Source organism: Haliotis rubra, unplaced genomic scaffold (genome assembly GCF_003918875.1).
Source record: "Haliotis rubra isolate DU_JTF1 unplaced genomic scaffold, ASM391887v1 Scf40, whole genome shotgun sequence".
NCBI classification, from domain to species: Eukaryota; Metazoa; Mollusca; class Gastropoda; order Lepetellida; family Haliotidae; genus Haliotis; species Haliotis rubra.
In genome coordinates, this window is record NW_025767080.1 from 1,551,538 (window position 1) to 1,567,815 (window position 16,278).

The 16,278-nt window shown below is 42.7% G+C and overlaps 1 protein-coding gene across 2 annotated transcripts in view; it reads right to left on the reverse strand.

The window, feature by feature from the left end:
- LOC124287400 (probable 2-oxoglutarate dehydrogenase E1 component DHKTD1, mitochondrial) overlaps positions 1-16,278 on the reverse strand; it is a 47,414-nt gene that overhangs the window by 19,963 nt on the left and 11,173 nt on the right. For both annotated transcript variants that reach the window (XM_046723933.1, XM_046723934.1), the window contains one exon: positions 10,341-10,438. In XM_046723933.1, coding sequence (XP_046579889.1) covers positions 10,341-10,438 — 98 coding nt within the window. The remainder of the gene's footprint in view (positions 1-10,340; positions 10,439-16,278) is intronic.

The following is a 16,278-nucleotide window of genomic DNA, read 5'->3' on the forward strand; positions in this document are numbered from 1 at the left end:
CAGAACATTGTCACACAGTTCAGGCTTCCCCTGCAACTGTAACATACAACATTGTCACACAGTTCAGTCTTCCTGCATCTGTAACACAGAACATTGTCACACAGTTCAGGCTTCCCCTGCAACTGTAACATACAACATTGTCACACAGTTCAGTCTTCCCCTGCATCTGTAACATACAACATTGTCACACAGTTCAGTCTTCCCCTGCATCTGTAACACAGAACATTGTCACACAGTTCAGGCTTCCCCTGCAACTGTAACATACAACATTGTCACACAGTTCAGTCTTCCCCTGCATCTGTAACACAGAACATTGTCACACAGTTCAGTCTTCCCCTGCAACTGTAACATACAACATTGTCACACAGTTCAGGCTTCCCCTGCATCTGTAACACAGAACATTGTCACACAGTTCAGTCTTCCCCTGCATCTGTAACATACAACATTGTCACACAGTTCAGGCTTCCCCTGCAACTGTAACATACAACATTGTCACACAGTTCAGTCTTCCCCTGCATCTGTAACACAGAACATTGTCACACAGTTCAGGCTTCCCCTGCAACTGTAACATACAACATTGTCACACAGTTCAGTCTTCCCCTGCATCTGTAACATACAACATTGTCACACAGTTCAGTCTTCCCCTGCATCTGTAACATACAACATTGTCACACAGTTCAGTCTTCCCCTGCATCTGTAACACACAACATTGTCACACAGTTCAGGCTTCCCCTGCAACTGTAACATACAACATTGTCACACAGTTCAGTCTTCCCCTGCATCTGTAACATACAACATTGTCACACAGTTCAGTCTTCCCCTGCATCTGTAACATACAACATTGTCACACAGTTCAGGCTTCCCCTGCAACTGTAACACAGAACATTGTCACACAGTTCAGGCTTCCCCTGCATCTGTAACACAGAACATTGTCACACAGTTCAGGCTTCCCCTGCAACTGTAACATACAACATTGTCACACAGTTCAGTCTTCCCCTGCATCTGTAACACAGAACATTGTCACACAGTTCAGTCTTCCCCTGCATCTGTAACATACAACATTGTCACACAGTTCAGTCTTCCCCTGCAACTGTAACATACAACATTGTCACACAGTTCAGTCTTCCCCTGCATCTGTAACATACAACATTGTCACACAGTTCAGTCTTCCCCTGCAACTGTAACACAGAACATTGTCACACAGTTCAGTCTTCCCCTGCATCTGTAACACAGAACATTGTCACACAGTTCAGTCTTCCCCTGCATCTGTAACACAGAACATTGTCACACAGTTCAGGCTTCCCCTGCATCTGTAACACAGAACATTGTCACACAGTTCAGGCTTCCCCTGCAACTGTAACACAGAACATTGTCACACAGTTCAGTCTTCCCCTGCATCTGTAACATACAACATTGTCACACAGTTCAGTCTTCCCCTGCATCTGTAACATACAACATTGTCACACAGTTCAGGCTTCCCCTGCAACTGTAACATACAACATTGTCACACAGTTCAGGCTTCCCCTGCATCTGTAACATACAACATTGTCACACAGTTCAGGCTTCCCCTGCAACTGTAACACAGAACATTGTCACACAGTTCAGTCTTCCCCTGCATCTGTAACACAGAACATTGTCACACAGTTCAGGCTTCCCCTGCATCTGTAACACAGAACATTGTCACACAGTTCAGGCTTCCCCTGCAACTGTAACACAGAACATTGTCACACAGTTCAGGCTTCCCCTGCATCTGTAACACAGAACATTGTCACACAGTTCAGGCTTCCCCTGCATCTGTAACATACAACATTGTCACACAGTTCAGGCTTCCCCTGCATCTGTAACACAGAACATTGTCACACAGTTCAGTCTTCCCCTGCATCTGTAACACAGAACATTGTCACACAGTTCAGTCTTCCCCTGCATCTGTAACACAGAACATTGTCACACAGTTCAGGCTTCCCCTGCATCTGTAACATACAACATTGTCACACAGTTCAGGCTTCCCCTGCATCTGTAACATACAACATTGTCACACAGTTCAGGCTTCCCCTGCATCTGTAACATACAACATTGTCACACAGTTCAGTCTTCCCCTGCATCTGTAACACAGAACATTGTCACACAGTTCAGTCTTCCCCTGCATCTGTAACATACAACATTGTCACACAGTTCAGTCTTCCCCTGCATCTGTAACATACAACATTGTCACACAGTTCAGTCTTCCCCTGCAACTGTAACATACAACATTGTCACACAGTTCAGGCCTTCCCCTGCATCTGTAACATACAACATTGTCACACAGTTCAGTCTTCCCCTGCATCTGTAACACAGAACATTGTCACACAGTTCAGTCTTCCCCTGCATCTGTAACATACAACATTGTCACACAGTTCAGTCTTCCCCTGCATCTGTAACATACAACATTGTCACACAGTTCAGTCTTCCCCTGCATCTGTAACACAGAACATTGTCACACAGTTCAGTCTTCCCCTGCATCTGTAACACAGAACATTGTCACACAGTTCAGGCTTCCCCTGCAACTGTAACATACAACATTGTCACACAGTTCAGTCTTCCCCTGCATCTGTAACATACAACATTGTCACACAGTTCAGTCTTCCCCTGCATCTGTAACATACAACATTGTCACACAGTTCAGTCTTCCCCTGCATCTGTAACATACAACATTGTCACACAGTTCAGTCTTCCCCTGCATCTGTAACATACAACATTGTCACACAGTTCAGTCTTCCCCTGCATCTGTAACATACAACATTGTCACACAGTTCAGGCTTCCCCTGCATCTGTAACACAGAACATTGTCACACAGTTCAGGCTTCCCCTGCATCTGTAACACAGAACATTGTCACACAGTTCAGTCTTCCCCTGCATCTGTAACATACAACATTGTCACACAGTTCAGGCTTCCCCTGCATCTGTAACACAGAACATTGTCACACAGTTCAGTCTTCCCCTGCAACTGTAACACAGTCAACATTGTCACACAGTTCAGTCTTCCCCTGCATCTGTAACATACAACATTGTCACACAGTTCAGTCTTCCCCTGCATCTGTAACATACAACATTGTCACACAGTTCAGGCTTCCCCTGCATCTGTAACATACAACATTGTCACACAGTTCAGTCTTCCCCTGCATCTGTAACATTGTCAACATTGTCACACAGTTCAGTCTTCCCCTGCATCTGTAACATACAACATTGTCACACAGTTCAGTCTTCCCCTGCATCTGTAACATACAACATTGTCACACAGTTCAGTCTTCCCCTGCATCAACATGTAACAGTACAACATTGTCACACAGTTCAGTCTTCCCTGCATCTGTAACATACAACATTGTCACACAGTTCAGTCTTCCCCTGCATCTGTAACATACAACATTGTCACACAGTTCAGTCTTCCCCTGCATCTGTAACATACAACATTGTCACACAGTTCAGTCTTCCCCTGCATCTGTAACATACAACATTGTCACACAGTTCAGTCTTCCCCTGCATCTGTAACACACAACAACATTGTCACACAGTTCAGTCTTCCCTGCATCTGTAACATACAACATTGTCACACAGTTCAGTCTTCCCCTGCATCTGTAACATACAACATTGTCACACAGTTCAGTCTTCCCCTGCATCTGTAACACAGAACATTGTCACACAGTTCAGTCTTCCCCTGCATCTGTAACAACACAGTCAACATTCAGTTCACACAGTTCACACAGTTCTTTCCCCTGCATCTGTAACATACAACATTGTCACACAGTTCAGTCTTCCCCTGCATCTGTAACATACAACATTGTCACACAGTTCAGGCTTCCCCTGCATCTGTAACATTTGTCACACAGTTCAGTTCCCCTGCATCTGTAACATACAACATTGTCACACAGTTCAGTCTTCCCTGCATCTGTAACATACAACATTGTCACACAGTTCAGTCTTCCCTGCATCTGTAACATACAACATTGTCACACAGTTCAGTCTTCCCTGCAACTGTAACATACAACATTGTCACACAGTTCAGGCTTCCCCTGCATCTGTAACACAGAACATTGTCACACAGTTCAGGCTTCCCCTGCATCTGTAACATACAACATTGTCACACAGTTCAGTCTTCCCCTGCATCTGTAACATACAACATTGTCACACAGTTCAGTCTTCCCTGCATCTGTAACACAGAACATTGTCACACAGTTCAGTCTTCCCACACAGTTCAGCATCTGTAACATACAACATTGTCACACAGTCACACAGTTTGTCACACAGTCAGTCTTCCCCTGCATCTGTAACACAGAACATTGTCACACAGTTCAGTCTTCCCCTGCATCTGTAACACAGAACATTGTCACACAGTTCAGTCTTCCCCTGCATCTGTAACACAGAACATTGTCACACAGTTCAGTCTTCCCCTGCATCTGTAACATACAACATTGTCACACAGTTCAGTCTTCCCCTGCATCTGTAACACAGAACATTGTCACACAGTTCAGTCTTTCCCCCCTGCATCTGTAACACAGAACATTGTCACACAGTTCAGTCTTCCCCTGCATCTGTAACATAGAACATTGTCACACAGTTCAGTCTTCCCCTGCATCTGTAACACAGAACATTGTCACACAGTTCAGTCTTCCCCTGCATCTGTAACATACAACATTGTCACACAGTTCAGTCTTCCCCTGCAACTGTAACATACAACATTGTCACACAGTTCAGTCTTCCCCTGCATCTGTAACATACATTGTCACATTGTCACACACAGTTCAGTCTTCCCTTCCCCTGCATCTGTAACACAGAACATTGTCACACAGTTCAGTCTTCCCCTGCATCTGTAACACAGAACATTGTCACACAGTTCAGGCTTCCCCTGCATCTGTAACACAGAACATTGTCACACAGTTCAGGCTTCCCCTGCATCTGTAACACAGAACATTGTCACACAGTTCAGTCTTCCCCTGCATCTGTAACACAGAACATTGTCACACAGTTCAGTCTTCCCCTGCATCTGTAACATACAACATTGTCACACAGTTCAGTCTTCCCCTGCATCTGTAACATACAACATTGTCACACAGTTCAGTCTTCCCCATACAACATGCATCTGTAACATACAACATTGTCACACAGTTCAGTCTTCCCTGCATCTGTAACATACAACATTGTCACACAGTTCAGTCTTCCCCTGCATCTGTAACATACAACATTGTCACACAGTTCAGTCTTCCCCTGCATCTGTAACATACAACATTGTCACACAGTTCAGGCTTCCCCTGCATCTGTAACACAGAACATTGTCACACAGTTCAGTCTTCCCCTGCATCTGTAACATACAACATTGTCACACAGTTCAGGCTTCCCCTGCATCTGTAACATACAACATTGTCACACAGTTCAGTCTTCCCCTGCATCTGTAACATACAACATTGTCACACAGTTCAGTCTTCCCCTGCATCTGTAACATACAACATTGTCACACAGTTCAGTCTTCCCCTGCATCTGTAACATAGAACATTGTCACACAGTTCAGTCTTCCCCTGCATCTGTAACATACAACATTGTCACACAGTTCAGTCTTCCCCTGCATCTGTAACACAGAACATTGTCACACAGTTCAGTCTTCCCCTGCATCTGTAACATACAACATTGTCACACAGTTCAGTCTTCCCTGCATCTGTAACATAGAACATTGTCACACAGTTCAGTCTTCCCTGCATCTGTAACATACAACATTGTCACACAGTTCAGTCTTCCCTGCATCTGTAACACAGAACATTGTCACACAGTTCAGTCTTCCCATCTGCATCTGTAACATTCACATCTGTAACATTGTCACACAGTTCAGTCTTCCCATCTGTAACATACAACATTGTCAAGTTCAGTCTTTCATCTGTCATACAACATTGTCACACAGTTCAGGCTTCCCTGCATCTGTAACATACAACATTGTCACACAGTTCAGTCTTCCCCTGCATCTGTAACATACAACATTGTCACACAGTTCAGGCTTCCCCTGCATCTGTAACATACAACATTGTCACACAGTTCAGTCTTCCCCTGCATCTGTAACACAGAACATTGTCACACAGTTCAGTCTTCCCCTGCATCTGTAACATACAACATTGTCACACAGTTCAGTCTTCCCCTGCATCTGTAACATACAACATTGTCACACAGTTCAGTCTTCCCCTGCATCTGTAACATACAACATTGTCACACAGTTCAGTCTTCCCCTGCATCTGTAACACAGAACATTGTCACACAGTTCAGTCTTCCCCTGCATCTGTAACATACAACATTGTCACACAGTTCAGTCTTCCCCTGCATCTGTAACATACAACATTGTCACACAGTTCAGTCTTCCCCTGCATCTGTAACATACAACATTGTCACACAGTTCAGTCTTCCCCTGCATCTGTAACACAGAACATTGTCACACAGTTCAGTCTTCCCCTGCATCTGTAACATACAACATTGTCACACAGTTCAGTCTTCCCCTGCATCTGTAACATACAACATTGTCACACAGTTCAGTCTTCCCCTGCATCTGTAACATACAACATTGTCACACAGTTCAGTCTTCCCCTGCATCTGTAACATACAACATTGTCACACAGTTCAGTCTTCCCCTGCATCTGTAACATACAACATTGTCACACAGTTCAGTCTTCCCTGCATCTGTAACATACAACATTGTCACACAGTTCAGTCTTCCCTGCATCTGTAACATACAACATTGTCACACAGTTCAGTCTTCCCTGCATCTGTAACATACAACATTGTCACACAGTTCAGTCTCTTCCCTGTGATCTGTAACACAGTTCAGTTCTTCCCCTGCATCTGTAACACAGAACATTGTCACACAGTTCAGTCTTCCCCTGCATCTGTAACATACAACATTGTCACACAGTTCAGTCTTCCCCTGCATCTGTAACATACAACATTGTCACACAGTTCAGTCTTCCCCTGCATCTGTAACACAGAACATTGTCACACAGTTCAGGCTTCCCCTGCATCTGTAACACAGAACATTGTCACACAGTTCAGTCTTCCCCTGCATCTGTAACACACAACATTGTCACACAGTTCAGTCTTCCCCTGCATCTGTAACGCAGAACATTGTCACACAGTTCAGGCTTCCCCTGCATCTGTAACATACAACATTGTCACACAGTTCAGTCTTCCCCTGCATCTGTAACATACAACATTGTCACACAGTTCAGTCTTCCCCTGCATCTGTAACACAGAACATTGTCACACAGTTTCAGTCTGTCTTCTGTAACATACAACATTGTCACACAGTTCAGTCTTCCCCTGCATCTGTAACATATTGTCAACATTGTCACACAGTTCAGTCTTCCCTGCATCTGTAACATACAAACATTGTCACACAGTTCAGGCTTCCCCTGCATCTGTAACACAGAACATTGTCACACAGTTCAGTCTTCCCCATCTGTAACATCTGTAACATTCAGTCTTCCCCTGCATCTGTAACATTGTCACACAGTTCAGTCTTCCCCTGCATCTGTAACATACAACATTGTCACACAGTTCAGTCTTCCCATCTGTAACACAGAACAGTTGTCATCACACAGTTCTTCCCTGCATCTGTAACACAGAACATTGTCACACAGTTCAGGCTTCCCTGCATCTGTAACATAGAACATTGTCACACAGTTCAGTCTTCCCCTGCATCTGTAACATACAACATTGTCACACAGTTCAGTCTTCCCCTGCATCTGTAACACAGAACATTGTCACACAGTTCAGTCTTCCCCTGCATCTGTAACACAGAACATTGTCACACAGTTCAGTCTTCCCCTGCATCTGTAACACAGAACATTGTCACACAGTTCAGGCTTCCCTGCATCTGTAACACAGAACATTGTCACACAGTTCAGGCTTCCCTGCATCTGTAACACAGAACATTGTCACACAGTTCAGGCTTCCCCTGCATCTGTAACATACAACATTGTCACACAGTTCAGTCTTCCCCTGCATCTGTAACATACAACATTGTCACACAGTTCAGTCTTCCCCTGCATCTGTAACACAGAACATTGTCACACAGTTCAGTCTTCCCCTGCATCTGTAACATACAACATTGTCACACAGTTCAGTCTTCCCCTGCATCTGTAACACAGAACATTGTCACACAGTTCAGTCTTCCCCTGCATCTGTAACACAGAACATTGTCACACAGTTCAGTCTTCCCCTGCATCTGTAACATACAACATTGTCACACAGTTCAGGCTTCCCCTGCAACTGTAACATACAACATTGTCACACAGTTCAGTCTTCCCCTGCATCTGTAACACAGAACATTGTCACACAGTTCAGTCTTCCCCTGCATCTGTAACATACAACATTGTCACACAGTTCAGTCTTCCCCTGCATCTGTAACACAGAACATTGTCACACAGTTCAGGGCTTCCCCTGCATCTGTAACACAGAACATTGTCACACAGTTCAGGCTTCCCCTGCATCTGTAACACAGAACATTGTCACACAGTTCAGTCTTCCCCTGCATCTGTAACACAGAACATTGTCACACAGTTCAGTCTTCCCCTGCATCTGTAACATACAACATTGTCACACAGTTCAGGCTTCCCCTGCAACTGTAACATACAACATTGTCACACAGTTCAGTCTTCCCCTGCATCTGTAACACAGAACATTGTCACACAGTTCAGTCTTCCCCTGCATCTGTAACACAGAACATTGTCACACAGTTCAGTCTTCCCCTGCATCTGTAACACAGAACATTGTCACACAGTTCAGGCTTCCCCTGCATCTGTAACACAGAACATTGTCACACAGTTCAGGCTTCCCCTGCATCTGTAACACAGAACATTGTCACACAGTTCAGGCTTCCCCTGCATCTGTAACACAGAACATTGTCACACAGTTCAGGCTTCCCCTGCATCTGTAACACAGAACATTGTCACACAGTTCAGGCTTCCCCTGCATCTGTAACATACAACATTGTCACACAGTTCAGTCTTCCCCTGCATCTGTAACATACAACATTGTCACACAGTTCAGTCTTCCCCTGCATCTGTAACATACAACATTGTCACACAGTTCAGTCTTCCCCTGCAACTGTAACACAGAACATTGTCACACAGTTCAGTCTTCCCCTGCATCTGTAACATACAACATTGTCACACAGTTCAGGCTTCCCCTGCATCTGTAACATACAACATTGTCACACAGTTCAGTCTTCCCCTGCAACTGTAACACAGAACATTGTCACACAGTTCAGTCTTCCCCTGCAACTGTAACATACAACATTGTCACACAGTTCAGTCTTCCCCTGCATCTGTAACATACAACATTGTCACACAGTTCAGTCTTCTTCCCCTGCACACTGTAACTGTAACACAGAACATTGTCACACAGTTCAGTCTTCCCCTGCAACTGTAACATACAACATTGTCACACAGTTCAGTCTTCCCCTGCATCTGTAACACAGAACATTGTCACACAGTTCAGTCTTCCCCTGCATCTGTAACACAGAACATTGTCACACAGTTCAGGCTTCCCCTGCAACTGTAACATACAACATTGTCACACAGTTCAGGCTTCCCCTGCATCTGTAACATACAACATTGTCACACAGTTCAGTCTTCCCCTGCATCTGTAACACAGAACATTGTCACACAGTTCAGGCTTCCCCTGCAACTGTAACATACAACATTGTCACACAGTTCAGGCTTCCCCTGCATCTGTAACATACAACATTGTCACACAGTTCAGTCTTCCCCTGCATCTGTAACACAGAACATTGTCACACAGTTCAGGCTTCCCCTGCATCTGTAACATACAACATTGTCACACAGTTCAGGCTTCCCCTGCAACTGTAACATACAACATTGTCACACAGTTCAGTCTTCCCCTGCATCTGTAACATACAACATTGTCACACAGTTCAGTCTTCCCCTGCAACTGTAACATACAACATTGTCACACAGTTCAGTCTTCCCCTGCAACTGTAACATACAACATTGTCACACAGTTCAGTCTTCCCCTGCAACTGTAACATACAACATTGTCACACAGTTCAGTCTTCCCCTGCATCTGTAACACAGAACATTGTCACACAGTTCAGTCTTCCCCTGCAACTGTAACATACAACATTGTCACACAGTTCAGTCTTCAACAGCATCAGAACATTGTCACACAGTTCAGTCTTCCCCCGTATCTGAACATTGTCACACAGTTCAGTTGTTCCTTTTTTTAAATCTGTATGACTTATATGTGAATTATGATACATTTCTGAAGAGTTGAAACACTACTTGGGTAAATCATACATGTAGATGAAAATGTACCTTTCTGAACAGAACAGCTGGCGGAAAGTCCAGCATACATGTGAGAAAGTTGAGGCGCCCTCTATGGGGCATGCACAACACAATATCTGAAATGTCATCTGAAACAGAGGCGAGTCAATGTCAAACAGAGTCTAACATCATGTTCTATGAATGTGTGGCTATGTGTGTGAGTCATTGTCAAACAGAGTCTAACATTATGTTCTATGAGTGTGTGGCTATGTGTGTGAGTCATTGTCAAACAGAGTTTAACATCATGTTCTATGAGTGTGTGGCTATGTGTGTGAGTCATTGTCAAACAGTTTAACATCATGTTCTATGAGTGTGTGGCTATGTGTGTGAGTCATTGTCAAACAGAGTTTAACATCATGTTCTATGAGTGTGTGGCTATGTGTGTGAGTCATTGTCAAACAGAGTTTAACATCATGTTCTATGAGTGTGTGGCTATGTGTGTGAGTCATTGTCAAACAGAGTTTAAGATCATGTTCTATGAGTGTGTGGCTATGTGTGTGAGTCATTGTCAAACAGAGTTTAACATCATGTTCTATGAGTGTGTGGCTATGTGTGTGAGTCATTGTCAAACAGAGTCTAACATTATGTTCTATGAGTGTGTGGCTATGTGTGTGAGTCAATGTCAAACAGAGTTTAACATCATGTTCTATGAGTGTGTGGCTATGTGTGTGAGTCAATGTCAGACAGAGTTTAACATTATGTTCTATGAGTGAGTGGCTATGTGTGTGAGTCAATGTCAAACAGAGTCTAACATTATGTTCTATGAGTGTGTGGCTATGTGTGTGAGTCAATGTCAGACAGAGTTTAACATGGTGTTCTATGAGTGTGTGGCTATGTGTGTGAGTCAGTGTCAGACAGAGTTTAACATGGTGTTCTATGAGTGTGTGGCTATGTGTGTGAGTCAGTGTCAGACAGAGTCTAACATCATGTTCTATGAGTGTGTGGCTATGTGTGTGAGTCATTGTCAAACAGAGTCTAACATGGTGTTCTATGAGTGTGTGGCTATGTGTGTGAGTCAATGTCAGACAGAGTTTAACATGGTGTTCTATGAGTGTGTGGCTATGTGTGTGAGCCAGTGTCAGACAGAGTTTAACATGGTGTTCTATGAGTGTGTGGCTATGTGTGTGAGTCATTGTCAAACAGAGTTTAACATCATGTTCTATGAGTGTGTGGCTATGTGTGTGAGTCATTGTCAAACAGAGTCTAACATGGTGTTCTATGAGTGTGTGGCTATGTGTGTGAGTCATTGTCAAACAGAGTTTAACATCATGTTCTATGAGTGTGTGGCTATGTGTGTGAGTCATTGTCAAACAGAGTTTAACATCATGTTCTATGAGTGTGTGGCTATGTGTGTGAGTCATTGTCAAACAGAGTTTAACATCATGTTCTATGAGTGTGTGGCTATGTGTGTGAGTCATTGTCAAACAGAGTTTAACATCATGTTCTATGAGTGTGTGACTATGTGTGTGAGTCATTGTCAAACAGAGTTTAACATCATGTTCTATGAGTGTGTGGCTATGTGTGTGAGTCATTGTCAAACAGAGTTTAACATCATGTTCTATGAGTGTGTGGCTATGTGTGTGAGTCATTGTCAAACAGAGTTTAACATCATGTTCTATGAGTGTGTGGCTATGTGTGTGAGTCATTGTCAAACAGAGTCTAACATTATGTTCTATGAGTGTGTGGCTATGTGAGTGAGTCAATGTCAAACAGAGTCTAACATCATGTTCTATGAGTGTGTGGCTATGTGTGTGAGTCATTGTCAAACAGAGTTTAACATCATGTTCTATGAGTGTGTGGCTATGTGTGTGAGTCATTGTCAAACAGAGTTTAACATCATGTTCTATGAGTGTGTGGCTATGTGTGTGAGTCACTGTCAAACAGAGTTTAACATCATGTTCTATGAGTGTGTGGCTATGTGTGTGAGTCATTGTCAAACAGAGTTTAACATTATGTTCTATGAGTGAGTGGCTATGTGTGTGAGTCAATGTCAAACAGAGTCTAACATCATGTTCTATGAGTGTGTGGCTATGTGTGTGAGTCATTGTCAAACAGAGTTTAACATCATGTTCTATGAGTGTGTGGCTATGTGTGTGAGTCAATGTCAGGCAGAGTTTAACATGGTGTTCTATGAGTGTGTGGCTATGTGTGTGAGTCAGTGTCAGACAGAGTTTAACATGGTGTTCTATGAGTGTGTGGCTATGTGTGTGAGTCAGTGTCAGACAGAGTCTAACATCATGTTCTATGAGTGTGTGGCTATGTGTGTGAGTCATTGTCAAACAGAGTCTAACATGGTGTTCTATGAGTGTGTGGCTATGTGTGTGAGTCAATGTCAGACAGAGTTTAACATGGTGTTCTATGAGTGTGTGGCTATGTGTGTGAGCCAGTGTCAGACAGAGTTTAACATGGTGTTCTATGAGTGTGTGGCTATGTGTGTGAGTCATTGTCAAACAGAGTCTAACATCATGTTCTATGAGTGTGGCTATGTGTGTGAGTCATTGTCAAACAGTTTAACATCATGTTCTATGAGTGTGTGGCTATGTGTGTGAGTCATTGTCAAACAGAGTTTAACATCATGTTCTATGAGTGTGTGGCTATGTGTGTGAGTCATTGTCAAACAGAGTTTAACATCATGTTCTATGAGTGTGTGGCTATGTGTGTGAGTCATTGTCAAACAGAGTTTAACATCATGTTCTATGAGTGTGTGGCTATGTGTGAGTCATTGTCAAACAGAGTTTAACATCATGTTCTATGAGTGTGTGGCTATGTGTGTGAGTCATTGTCAAACAGAGTTTAACATCATGTTCTATGAGTGTGTGACTATGTGTGTGAGTCATTGTCAAACAGAGTTTAACATCATGTTCTATGAGTGTGTGGCTATGTGTGTGAGTCATTGTCAAACAGAGTTTAACATCATGTTCTATGAGTGTGTGGCTATGTGTGTGAGTCATTGTCAAACAGAGTTTAACATCATGTTCTATGAGTGTGTGGCTATGTGTGTGAGTCATTGTCAAACAGAGTCTAACATTATGTTCTATGAGTGTGTGGCTATGTGAGTGAGTCAATGTCAAACAGAGTCTAACATCATGTTCTATGAGTGTGTGGCTATGTGTGTGAGTCATTGTCAAACAGAGTTTAACATCATGTTCTATGAGTGTGTGGCTATGTGTGTGAGTCATTGTCAAACAGAGTTTAACATTATGTTCTATGAGTGTGTGGCTATGTGTGTGAGTCATTGTCAAACAGAGTTTAACATGGTGTTCTATGAGTGTGTGGCTATGTGTGTGAGTCAATGTCAAACAGAGTTTAACATCATGTTCTATGAGTGTGTGGCTATGTGTGTGAGTCATTGTCAAACAGAGCTTAACATCATGTTCTATGAGTGTGTGGATATGTGTGTGAGTCATTGTCAAACAGAGTTTAACATCATGTTCTATGAGTGTGTGGCTATGTGTGTGAGTCATTGTCAAACAGAGTCTAACATTATGTTCTATGAGTGTGTGGCTATGTGTGTGTGAGTCAATGTCAAACAGAGTCTAACATCATGTTCTATGAGTGTGTGTGGCTATGTGTGTGAGTCATTGTCAAACAGAGTTTAACATTATGTTCTATGAGTGAGTGGCTATGTGTGTGAGTCAATGTCAAACAGAGTCTAACATCATGTTCTATGAGTGTGTGGCTATGTGTGTGAGTCATTGTCAAACAGAGTCTAACATGGTGTTCTATGAGTGTGTGGCTATGTGTGTGAGTCAATGTCAGACAGAGTTTAACATGGTGTTCTATGAGTGTGTGTGGCTATGTGTGTGAGTCAGTGTCAGACAGAGTTTAACATGGTGTTCTATGAGTGTGTGGCTATGTGTGTGAGTCAGTGTCAGACAGAGTCTAACATCATGTTCTATGAGTGTGTGGCTATGTGTGTGAGTCATTGTCAAACAGAGTCTAACATGGTGTTCTATGAGTGTGTGGCTATGTGTGTGAGTCAATGTCAGACAGAGTTTAACATGGTGTTCTATGAGTGTGTGGCTATGTGTGTGAGCCAGTGTCAGACAGAGTTTAACATGGTGTTCTATGAGTGTGTGGCTATGTGTGTGAGTCATTGTCAAACAGAGTTTAACATCATGTTCTATGAGTGTGTGGCTATGTGTGTGAGTCATTGTCAAACAGTTTAACATCATGTTCTATGAGTGTGTGGCTATGTGTGTGAGTCATTGTCAAACAGAGTTTAACATCATGTTCTATGAGTGTGTGGCTATGTGTGTGAGTCATTGTCAAACAGAGTTTAACATGGTGTTCTTTGAGTGTGTGGCTATGTGTGTGAGTCAATGTCAAACAGAGTTTAACATCATGTTCTATGAGTGTGTGGCTGTGTGTGTGAGTCATTGTCAAACAGAGCTTAACATCATGTTCTATGAGTGTGTGGCTATGTGTGTGAGTCATTGTCAAACAGAGTTTAACATCATGTTCTATGAGTGTGTGGCTATGTGTGTGAGTCATTGTCAAACAGAGTTTAACATGGTGTTCTTTGAGTGTGTGGCTATGTGTGTGAGTCAATGTCAAACAGAGTCTAACATCATGTTCTATGAGTGTGTGGCTATGTGTGTGAGTCATTGTCAAACAGAGTTTAACATTATGTTCTATGAGTGAGTGGCTATGTGTGTGAGTCAATGTCAAACAGAGTCTAACATTATGTTCTATGAGTGTGTGGCTATGTGTGTGAGTCATTGTCAAACAGAGTCTAACATGGTGTTCTATGAGTGTGTGGCTATGTGTGTGAGTCAATGTCAGACAGAGTTTAACATGGTGTTCTATGAGTGTGTGGCTATGTGTGTGAGTCAATGTCAAACAGAGTCTAACATCATGTTCTATGAGTGTGTGGCTATGTGTGTGAGTCATTGTCAAACAGAGTTTAACATCATGTTCTATGAGTGTGTGGCTATGTGTGTGAGTCATTGTCAAACAGAGTTTAACATCATGTTCTATGAGTGTGTGGCTATGTGTGTGAGTCATTGTCAAACAGAGTCTAACATTATGTTCTATGAGTGTGTGGCTATGTGTGTGAGTCAATGTCAAACAGAGTCTAACATCATGTTCTATGAGTGTGTGGCTATGTGTGTGAGTCATTGTCAAACAGAGTTTAAGATCATGTTCTATGAGTGTGTGGCTATGTGTGTGAGTCATTGTCAAACAGAGTTTAACATTATGTTCTATGAGTGTGTGACTATGTGTGTGAGTCATTGTCAAACAGAGTTTAACATCATGTTCTTTGAGTGTGTGGCTATGTGTGTGAGTCATTGTCAAACAGAGTTTAACATCATGTTCTATGAGTGTGTGGCTATGTGTGTGAGTCATTGTCAAACAGAGTTTAACATCATGTTCTATGAGTGTGTGGCTATGTGTGTGAGTCATTGTCAAACAGAGTTTAACATCATGTTCTATGAGTGTGTGGCTATGTGTGTGAGTCATTGTCAAACAGAGTCTAACATTATGTTCTATGAGTGTGTGGCTATGTGAGTGAGTCAATGTCAAACAGAGTCTAACATCATGTTCTATGAGTGTGTGGCTATGTGTGTGAGTCATTGTCAAACAGAGTTTAACATCATGTTCTATGAGTGTGTGGCTATGTGTGTGAGTCATTGTCAAACAGAGTTTAACATTATGTTCTATGAGTGTGTGGCTATGTGTGTGAGTCATTGTCAAACAGAGTTTAACATGGTGTTCTATGAGTGTGTGGCTATGTGTGTGAGTCAATGTCAAACAGAGTTTAACATCATGTTCTATGAGTGTGTGGCTATGTGTGTGAGTCATTGTCAAACAGAGCTTAACATCATGTTCTATGAGTGTGTGGATATGTGTGTGAGTCATTGTCAAACAGAGTTTAACATCATGTTCTATGAGTGTGTGGCTATGTGTGTGAGTCATTGTCAAACAG